This window comes from Lactuca sativa, chromosome 6 (assembly GCF_002870075.4).
Source record: "Lactuca sativa cultivar Salinas chromosome 6, Lsat_Salinas_v11, whole genome shotgun sequence".
NCBI classification, from domain to species: domain Eukaryota; kingdom Viridiplantae; phylum Streptophyta; class Magnoliopsida; order Asterales; family Asteraceae; genus Lactuca; species Lactuca sativa.
Genome location: NC_056628.2, coordinates 200538146 through 200549411, shown reverse-complemented (window position 1 = coordinate 200549411; position 11266 = coordinate 200538146). Strand labels below are relative to the sequence as shown.

General features: G+C 34.5%; 1 protein-coding gene across 1 annotated transcript; it reads right to left on the bottom strand.

Moving 5' to 3' along the window:
* Nucleotides 1-8927: 8927 nt before the first annotated feature.
* On the bottom strand, nt 8928-10449 carry LOC111914129 (uncharacterized). Its single transcript, XM_023909873.3, has one exon. It carries the CDS (start codon nt 10310-10312, stop codon nt 9173-9175), a length of 1140 nt encoding a protein of 379 aa, XP_023765641.1. The 5' UTR covers nt 10313-10449; the 3' UTR covers nt 8928-9172.
* Nucleotides 10450-11266: the final 817 nt, after the last annotated feature.

Sequence of the window (11266 nt, the reverse complement as noted above, 5' to 3'; positions counted from 1 at the left end):
AGCACATACGTCGGATAGGGCAATGACAGGACCGGAAATCATTCGCGAGACCACAGAAAAGATTGTCCAGATCAAAGCTCGATTACAGGCATCGCGCGACCGGCAAAAGAGCTACGCTGATAAACGGCGAAAGCCCTTAGAGTTCCAGGTCGGTGATCGAGTATTGTTGAAGGTCTCACCCTGGAAAGGGGTTATACGTTTCGGAAAACGAGGAAAGCTAAACCCACGGTACATTGGACCTTTCGAAATCGTCGCCCGAATAGGTCCGGTAGCCTACAGACTACAACTACCCGCGGAGCTAAACGGTGTGCACCCCGTGTTTCATGTTTCTAACCTGAAAAAGTGCCTATCAGATGAAACTCTTATCATTCCTCTTGACGAAATCGAAATCAATGAGAATCTCCTGTTCGTCGAAGAACCAATCGAAATCATGGACAGGGAGGTGAAGCGTACTAAGCAGAGTCGCATCCCGATCGTGAAGGTACGGTGGAACGCAAAGCGTGGGCCAGAATTCACGTGGGAACGCGAAGACCAAATGAAGCAGAAGTACCCTCACCTATTCTAGTTTTCTCAAACCTAGCTTTCAAACAGAATTTCGGGACGAAATTCCCTCTAACGGGGGGATGATGTCACAACTGTAAAATTTAAGCTATGTAATCTATACATTCAAGTTAATGAGAACCAAAAACTTCAATCAAATACAAGATACAAGTACTATAGATAGTCATCAAACAATTGGAGACCCTAGAAGTTTTGGTTAAGTCCATTTTGGACTAAGACTTCTTTATTGGATCCAAATGGACCAATAAGCTTCCAATTGGACTATCATGGGTTTAGGACCCTAATTGGGCTCTAATTGGACCCACATTCGTTTATTTCAATATTTTGGGCTAGGTAGAACCTAGAAGGAAATAAAACACAAGTTTTGATCCATAATTAAACCTAACCTAGCTTAATAAAGCACAAAAATCACAATTTTATTTTATAAGTCCAATAAATACCCTAATTAACACTAATGTTGGGCTTAGGAGCAAAAGCCCAAATTTTTCCTCTTTCCCCTTCATATTCTCGGCCCAAGGCCCAAATACAAGGGAGGTTGACTTTGGTTGCCACCTCACTATTACCTAATGGATTTCTAGGCACAAATCACATACCTCCATGCATGTATCACTTCAAGAGTCACTTCTTTCTCTCCTCCCTTCTTGCTCTCGGCCAAGCATCATCACACACACCAAAATATCTCAACTTTCTCTCTAGAACACTCAAAGAACTCTCTTTCCCTCCCCTCTCCAAAAATCTCGAAATTTAGGGACTTTCCAAGAGGATTTTGCAAGAAAATCATCATCTAAGGTAAGAGTATGCATAGATCTATGGTTTAAATTCTTTTGTTATCAAAATCTCTTCCTAATCCATGTAAAAACCGTGATCTTGCACTCTAGAAACCCCATAATCTCGAAAAGTTCATCAAGGAGTGCAAGGGCTAAAAATCACTTCATTTCTTCCAACTTTTCTTCAAGAACCGAAACTACCCACTCAAGGTGAGATTCATACCCCTATTTTCTGTTTTTAAGAGTTTTTGTGGGGGGGAATACAAGTGAAAGTGTAGATCTATATGTATTTGTATGCCTTGTATGATTTCCATGCTTATATGTATGCTTATATGTGTTTTAATGTTGGATCTAGCCATTAAACCCCTCAAAACCGAGATATAACTCATGTTTTATGATATTAGCTTCAAATATGTTACTACATAATAAGTGATGCTAGATAAATAGCCAAGTGGTTAGCAACAATTTTCTTTAAGCTAAAAACCCACATCTTGGGCCAAAAATGTGAAAAATACAAAATTAAGGGCCCAAAATGACATTTTACAGATTCTGATAGTTGAAATGTGTCAAAACAGTTTCAATAAAGCTATTTCTGGAATTTTATTCATTTTGAGGATTAAAAACATAAATTTCAAGCCTATCGGGCTAAAATTGTAAATTTCGGCCCAATAAGGCCCATTATGCGAATTTTTCTGTTTTGAAGGGCCAAAACTGTGAAATTCTGTAAAACAGTGGACTATAAGTGTCCCAAACCCCTTTTCAAAGGTTTAAAATGCTTTTTAAATTTAAAAAGGACCAAAGTTGCAAAAATTTACCATTTTGGGCCAAAATTGTCAAAATTGCGAAAAGATGGGCTAAAACCGAGAAAAACTGCATTTTCAGGGACTTAAACTGTTTTCTTTGAAAAATATGCTGGAAAATATTAATTTCAATAATTTTTGGTGTTAAAATGTCAAGAAGAATAGTTTAAGGACCAAACCGGGAATTATTCAAATAAAAGGGTTGAAAATGTAAATTTTACAAATAATGAGGGGCTGAAAACAGAAATATTTCAAGGCTGATTCATTATGTACAATGCGATCAAATAATGACACCTCAACTACCAACGAAATACAACTCATTACAATACCAAAAGTCGTTGTTAAACGAATTGGCTCGGTCTCGAGCCAATGAAAATCCACAACTACTAACTCTTTGATACATACAAATAACGATTGGTAATACACATACATACGAGTGTGCACAGACGTCTACGCACCATCTTCGGGCCCCAAAGTGTAAAATCTTGTTTGTTGGGCCTAGCTAGCCCAATGACCTGATCTTAAGGCCCGAAGACATTTTTTCTACGAAGTGTTGAGTTTTACCGACTTGGCACAACGTAGGGTGACTTTCAATGGCTTGTATCATTGGACCCCAAGGGCCATGGTATTGCTAGAAAAGTCTACACATTTTACGAGGCGGGTCGGGGACCCCTCGCACACATTTTTCCCAGCCGGTTAATAGAGTTACTGGGGTCTTCGTGACCTCTTTCTCTTCGGATGTGGGACCACTCATAGTCCGGGCGATTGGATAACGTGATTAGTACTGACGACGCCTTCGGGAATCGTTGGTATATCTATAAACCGGGCATTTGTGTAATGCGGGTTTGTAGTAAATAATCAATGCTCGAGAACCTTCCAACGTCGCTTGGGACCGATACTACTATTTTCGTAATGGTTTCAACACAACTCAATGGATTTCAAAAGAACTAGGGAAACATCGGGTTTCCCTAGGGTTTTCATTACATACAGATTTGAAACGCATACATCTTCAACGAACATTTTTTTTTTTACAAGTATAGAAACAAACAAGCATACCTATGGATCTTCACAAACGTTTTCGAAAGCTTTTCTTTTCAGAAAATATCGGATTTTCTGGTGGTTTTCAAACAATATAAACATTCGATTTCAAACACTACTTATGAACTCACCAACATTTCATATGTTGACGTTTTTCAAAATACTTGTATTCTCAGGAAACCAGTGAATCAAGGGAAATCATGCTCAGTGACGGTTGCAGTTTATTTTTGAATGAACCAAACAATATTAATTTTTGGAAATGTAATGTTAAAACAATGTATGACATGTAAACACTACTGGTTGTATTCTGTTGATGAATGGTGACGAATGTTGTTTGTTTCATATATATTCAATGTGATGGTATTCAATTGAGTCACGACAGCCCCCGGACGTTTCCGCCGTCTGGTTCGGGGGTGTGACATGTATATAGATCTATATTGGGTTTGACACCCCACACCTTGCTGCTAGCTACAGTTGGACCTGCAGGTCCACGGGTGATAATTGTCATTTCAGTTAATCGACGCCTAAGAAACGTCGTGGCAGGTTCATTAGTCTTAAGTATGATTATAGCGGCTCACATAAGGATATAACAATACATAAAGTTTACGGGATTTTCATAAAACTTTAATGGGTTTTTATGTCGGTTTTTAAAAATCACTTTTATCTCAATAAGTACCGATGTTACTGTTACATTCGGTTTTTGGTATTTATGACTACACATCATTTGAAACCATTTATATAGCTTTAAGTATAGACGATACTTGTTATTTTCTCGGTCCTAAGACTTAGGACTACTTATACATCAAGTATTAACAAACAATAGAAGTTTCGGGAACATCATTTAATTCAAGTGCGTTTATGTCAATTTAAGCACATTTCATTTTCCTTTAATAAGAAAGGTTACTTATTCATTTTGGTCATCGGTTATGTGACTACATTACATAAACTCTATAAAGAAAATATCGGATTTTCTGAATACATATCATATCAATTTTTTTTTACAAGGAAAACGGTCTAATTCTCCAATAAAATCTCTTATGAACTCACCAACCATTGTGTTGACACTTTTTCAAACTGCTTGTATTCTCAGGAAATCGCTAAACAGGTAACAAAATACTTTTGAGGATGGGACGTTGAGGCGTCAAACTTATCTTATTTTGTCAACATATTGTAATTGAATTTGAAACATGTAACACATACAATGATGTAACTTTTTCAATTATATATATGTTGGTTGTGTTTACTTTCATCACTATTACCATTGTTGTTATGATACTACACATGAAGTCCTCCATCCCTGGACGTTTCCGCCATCCTTGGTTCAGGGGTGTGACAAGTGACGGGAAGGAAACCTTCAATCCACCTTGGGCTACGATGAACTCAACAGTACCGATTCACTCTTGATGTCATTGTAGTCGATCGACAATAAAAAACGGATCATGAAGGGGGGTGCGTGAATGGTTGTATTTATTTATGAATAGCACGTGTATTCATTTATGAATAGCATTGTAGTTATGTGTGAATGACTGTATTCATTTATTAATAGTAGTGTATTAATGTGAATAAGTGTATTTATTTATGATTAGATGTATTCATTATATGATAGAATGTGTATTAATTTATAAATAACAATGTATTCATTTGTGAATTGCAATGTATTCATGTGTGAATGATTCTATTTATTTATGAATAGTAGTGTATTCATGTGAATGGATGTACTTATTTATGATTAGAGGTATTCATTTTATGAAGAAATGATAATTTGTACACTATTTTTATTTTCAATTGATGAAAAATGCATTGAATTTTTTGGGATTAGATTTCTATTCATTTTTTTTTAAAAAAACAAAAATGTGAAATAGTAGAAAATAATAATTTTTAAAAATTTTCTTTTCAGATTTAAAATAAAAAGAAATATTAATTTTTTTAGGTAATTTTTTTTGAAACGGTCATAAATTATTTTTGGGAAAAATCATAAAAAAATATATATTTATATATATTTCATTAACTAAAAGGAAATATTAATTTTTTAAGGTAATTAAAATCATTATCCCTAGATTTTAGGAAATTATTAATTAATATTTATATAAAGTTACTAATATACCCTTATAAAATGATTGGTCCAGAATTGTTCTCGCATTCTCAACCTTTTAGGTGTTCGTATTTGATTCTCTCCATATATATATATATATATATATATATATATATATATATATATATATATATATATATATATATATATATATATATATATATAACGATTGTGATATCTTAATTGACTAGCCCGAATCTACGGGTGTTACATATTTATATCTGTAACCATCCATTGGTTCTTCTTCTCCAAGTTGTAACATTATAAAGGTAGTTTTTGAAAGATTTCTTCAGGGGTCTCTCTCAATAGATTTAGAGCATACATTTTAGCATTCCATGCTTGCCGGTATGAAATATGTACACAAAAACAGTCATTTAAAGTTCATTGTATATGTTTCCTCCGCAACATATTACCCATACTATAAGCTAATATGCCCTTCAATAAGTGACTCAATACCTTTTTGTCGGCTTGTTGATGATGGGGACGTAGTTGTATATTTGAGCTAGTGTGTTTCTCTGATAGTTTAACCACTTGAAATGTGTCAGTAATATTATGTTTTTTTTTGCCCGTATCCACCAGTCACAATTATCCATATAGAAACAACTTCAAACCTGTCTTTTGTAGATTTTTTTCACTTTATATTGGAGCCCTTCGTTGACACTTTTGAATCCAAAATTAAGCTTAAGTGCTTCTTTGCTTTCGAAGAGTTGGTATAACTTCACATGGGATTATGTTTTTGTTGAGCTAATTCGGGCAATGGTAAAGGTTCAAGCATACCCCAATGGGTGGGTTGTGCTTCTTTATAATTGAAAAAATAAAAATAAAACTTTTCCTCTTGTGTTTTTAGGGGTTGTAAGGGATCATTTTCCTCCTCTCCGCCATCATGATCTTCCCTATCAAATTCAGTGTAACTATCAAAATGTTCAACTGGCTCTCCATGTGGAATTATATTACCATCATCAACCAACATTATTAGCTTTGTCTCATTATTCACAGATTCATCAACATCAACAGTAAGGTCAGCGTGAACAACAACCTTACTTTTAGACCTATAATCACCCATATCTATGGGGTCATTGTAAGGAGGAACATGGTTGATTGTCATAGGTAATAAATTACAAATTTGGTTACTTTTAGCACCGGAAGAACCATTTCCAAAATGATTTTCCTCGGGAAAAGGACTAGTACCAATTTCCATAACATTATTGACAACAAAAAATAGTATTATGTTGGGAGACATAGTACTAGAAAAACTAATTAAGAAAATATCTAACATCACTATTGTCAAGAATCTGCATAACTATATTTGATCCACGACATTGAAAAGATAGACAATTTTGATTAGTGTGTAACCTAGACTTGGAAGCAACCAACGTAACTAACACAACGAAGTTGATGCCGTTACTTATATCTACACCAAAGCATGTGTAGTCTCGAGCAAGATACTGCACACATTCGTTGATACACTACCCATGGACCGAGAAAATAGGGTGGCTAGTGGGTGTTCCCCCCCCCCCTAACACCATTGATATTACTGTATTACCAAACAAAGCCCCCTTTCAATTATATGCTCATCTCCTTCACTCAAATGGTGTGTATATATATATATATATATATATATATATATATATATATATATATATATATATATATATATATATATATATATATTACGATGTACGTCTAAGCCCCCGCTAATCTAAAATTCTAGCTCCGCCCCTAACACTACCATTGCCCTCCACTAGAAATTGACACTCGAAAAAATCCCGTATACATACTCATTCCGGAAGGTATATGGAAAGTATCAAACACGCAAATATATTACATATATAAAACAAAACCATACAAATGCCTTAATTCTAGCTCTTTGGAACATCACACTGTAATGTACGACCATTACAGACTGTAGTCCGGAATACACTTTATTATTCCTACACTTTATTAGTCCGAAACATACAGGGTGTCAAATTATGAACCAAAATTCTCACCAACCAATACCAACTCCAAAACATCATAAATACTTCGGAATATTGTATTCCGAATCCCAAGTCTGGAACGAAATTACGCGTTCTGGATACGATATTCCGGAGAATGTGGTCCTTTCTACAAAAAAAAAGTGGTTATTTTTATTAACAAGTACGTTTATAAGGGTTAGATTACTTAATTTCCCAATTAAAAAATTAAATTTATTTTAGATTTTTCAAATTTTAGTGCTTATATAAGTTGTTTTTTTTTTTTTTTTTTGAAGCAGTCCAACTAATCCTAGCATTTGTGTTACGAAAATGAAACCACCTAAAAGAATGTTTAATAATGTTGTAAAAAAATAAATTGCTTATATTTATTATGCCTAAAACTAACCACATTACTATAAATCCAAAAAACTAAAATCATTGTCAAGCACATTGCCTCCACAATCACTCTTTCTATCCTACCACCGGCCAAACATCCACCCAGTCTACCAAATCTACTGGTGAACCAAAAACCAAAAATTGAACACCCATCCAAAGCGTAACACAAAGCCAAATTTGTTGAGCTAAGAGGCATTAGAAAAACAAATGAGAGATATTTTCTGAAACATTTTCACAAATAGGACACAAAGTTGAGTCCAACTCTATTCCTCAATCAACCAGATATCTAACATAAACAGCCACATAAAAATATCCACTTTAATGGAAAACAAATTTATTCCAATCTTATAATTGCACCTTCCACCGAAAGATTTGTGCTTGTTTAAGTATTTTTTTATTAAATAGTTATCGATATATTTTAGTAATTATTACCCCTTTAACATAACATCACACTATACTATCCTGCTTTTAAGATACTTGCTTGACTTGAGCTTCGAAATACATTATATTTCTCGAACGATCTTCTTAATGTATGATTCCAAGTTTCTTAAATAAAGAACACCCCATTGTTACGTCTAGCAAAAAATCATTTAATAATTAAATAACACCCATTTTGCGTCTAGAAAAAATCATTAATATACATATTAGCTTTACCATTTATGTGTTTCCAAGTATTTTTAAATGTTTACGTTAATGATCCCTATTTTAATACGAAATTTACAAATATGGTTCCTATATTTCATACATTATAGAAAGGTCCTTGTTTAATTGTAATTTATATTGCCCTTGGTTGGTTTAGAAAGTTTCATAGCTGTTAGCTTTTGGTCAGCTGTACCGGTTATAAATAGTAACTTTACCATTCGTTTGTTACCAAATGTTTTTAAATGTTTACATGAATGGTCCCTACTTTAATATGAAATTTACAAATATGGTCCCTCTGTTAGAATGGTTACTGTCTAATTGTAAACTTAATGGTCCATTTTTTATTTATTTATTTATTTTTGACAAAGCCCGAGATATCTACTAGTTTATTAATTAAATTCTCTTTCCCATATGAATTATAAAAAAAAATAATAATAAACCAGCAAATCAACATGATTGTTTTGTGACAACCAAAACCAATTAGATTGTCAACCTACAACTAATTAAAAGGTCATTATTCTTTCTTCTCTAATATTTTATTTTTTTTATTCCGTCCAAACAAAACATGGTGAGCATCACTCTCATCATCCCCTGCATTGGATTCACAAACAAAAATAATAAAAATAAATAAATAACAAATGTCAATGTCAAAAAAATATAAAAGATGATTGCTCACTACTAAAAATACAAAAAATCCATGCATATATTTCAACTAAGTATCTACTTTTACAACTTTTTATTGACAAATTAGCAACAAAGTCGAACACAGAAAAATTATACAGAAAAAAGAATTCCACATAGCTGTGATAGCAACATATTATAAAACTATCAAGCCTTATGGTAACCAACAAAATCAAGATAAAAAAATATCTCAATTTTGAAAAATAATCCCAATTAAAAAAAATAAAAATAAAATGAATGAGCTCAACTTTTCCAAGCGTAAACAAGCAACGAAAAACCAGAAGGGCCTTTTAGTTCATTCTCCTCCACACTTTCCCACTCCATCACCGATCCACATCCCGACGACGCCGACGACAACGACGACGAGGATGAACTTCCGGCCGCCGTCCTCAACATCCCTTTCTTCATCTTCCTTTTCTCGAGCCCAAAACCCAACCCTGATCCGAATCCCATCAGACCAGATCCAGATGCGTTTAATCGAGCCAAGTATTTGTCATCTTCATGGTAATCGAATCCAGATTTTTCAAATCTAAACATGAACAATGCATATCCATCGTCTACTTCTTCTTCGAATAGCCAATTGTACACATCCCACGAAATTTGAATATGAACTCCATCCATTTCTACTCGTTCGTTCCCTCTGAATTTCCAATTCAAATGTTTTACTACCAATACCCTTTTGTTATCGACAGAAAAGCATAATCTGGAGTCGTCACCACCGGCGATTCGTGTACAGTCTATGGTTATGTCTCTAGTTTTCCCCCGGAAAGTCGCTTTGGTGTTGTATTTTTTGTTGGCGATGCCGTAAACATGCTCTCGTCGGAGAATGGTGATCTGGGTTTTATCAGGGTTTGTGGATTTGACTTTGGAGTAGGCATGTTTTGTGGAGTCTCCGACGAGGAGTGCCATTTGGCCGGAGAATATGGCGGCTATGTAGAATCCTGAAATGGGTTCGGGACCCGATCCGAATTTGGCACGTGAGAGATCGTAGTAGATGTGGAGGATATCATTGGGGTTTGAGGGGATTGAGATCTTTTTGGAGCCATATTTGTTCCAGAAGATGAAAGGTTTAATTTGAAGGTGGAAGGAAGAGGTGGAGGTGGAGGTGGAAGTGGAAGTGGAAGTGGTGGTGATATCGTCATCGGAGGTGGTGGGAGCGGTGGAGAACGGGAGGAGATGGATGTAGAGGGAACGGCCAAAGAGTGTCCTGGACCAAGTGACAGCGAAGACACCGATGTGAGTGTGGTAGAGGGTGGTGGTGAGGTTGGGTTTGGAGGGAAGATGTGGTGGTTCTGGTGGTGGTGGTGGTGCTGTGGAGTGGTGGAGGGGGGTGCGGCGATGGGCGGTGATCGGAGATGAAGAGGAACGTTTATGTGATGACATGATTAATGGGCATTTATTTAGATGATTGGGAGAAATAAATGGTGGAAAGATTTGGATTTATAAAGGAGGTGGGGTGCGTGCCAACATAGACGTGTAATATTATGGTAAAAGGAGTTGGCAATCATGGGTTGGGTTGTTCTTAAGGCAATTTGGCAATTAAAAACAGAAAAAAGGGTACAATTATTATAAAAGTAAATACAAAAAAAAAAATGTTATTTTGAATCTTATTTTTGTATCTTTCTGTTCATGCAAGGGTAGGACGAGAATACCATAGACTAGACTACGTTTCTGACATTCTTTTTTACAAAAACATTATTGGTATATGTTATATATGATAATAACGTAAAGATAGTAAACATTACCTCTTACTCTTAACGTACGATCCCATTAAAAATTCATATCAAAGAGCATTAACATTATGTTAATGTACGACGTTAAACATCGACCATTTTTTGTATGAATTTATAAACTTGACCTTTTAGCTTCCCATAGTGGATACATAGAATGTATTTGGCAAAACTAATCAGTAGTCGTTACTTAAAACGAGAAGTTGCAGCTTTTGGTTGTGTAAAAAAATATATAAGAACATAATTAGAAGCTTTAAAAAGTGTAAAATTGAATAAATATTGATAAAATTGCAAAAAATATCCTTATAGCTGCCAAAGTTATGTAATTTGGTAAAAAAAATGTTTGGTGGTGCATTAGATGTCTAATTTTGGATTTTTTTTTTTTTTTTTTTTTTTTTTTTTTTTTTTTTTTTGATTTTAGTCTCTATACATTAAATTACTTTTATGTCCTTATAATTTATTTTTTCTATTTTTTTAATTGTTATACTACTTAAATTATTAAAAAATTAACCTCACCCTTAATGTCTCTTTCCCTTCTACAACACATGTCTCACAACACTCTTCTTCAAAATCACTAGACTCAAACCCCTCACTCCCATTAAAACTG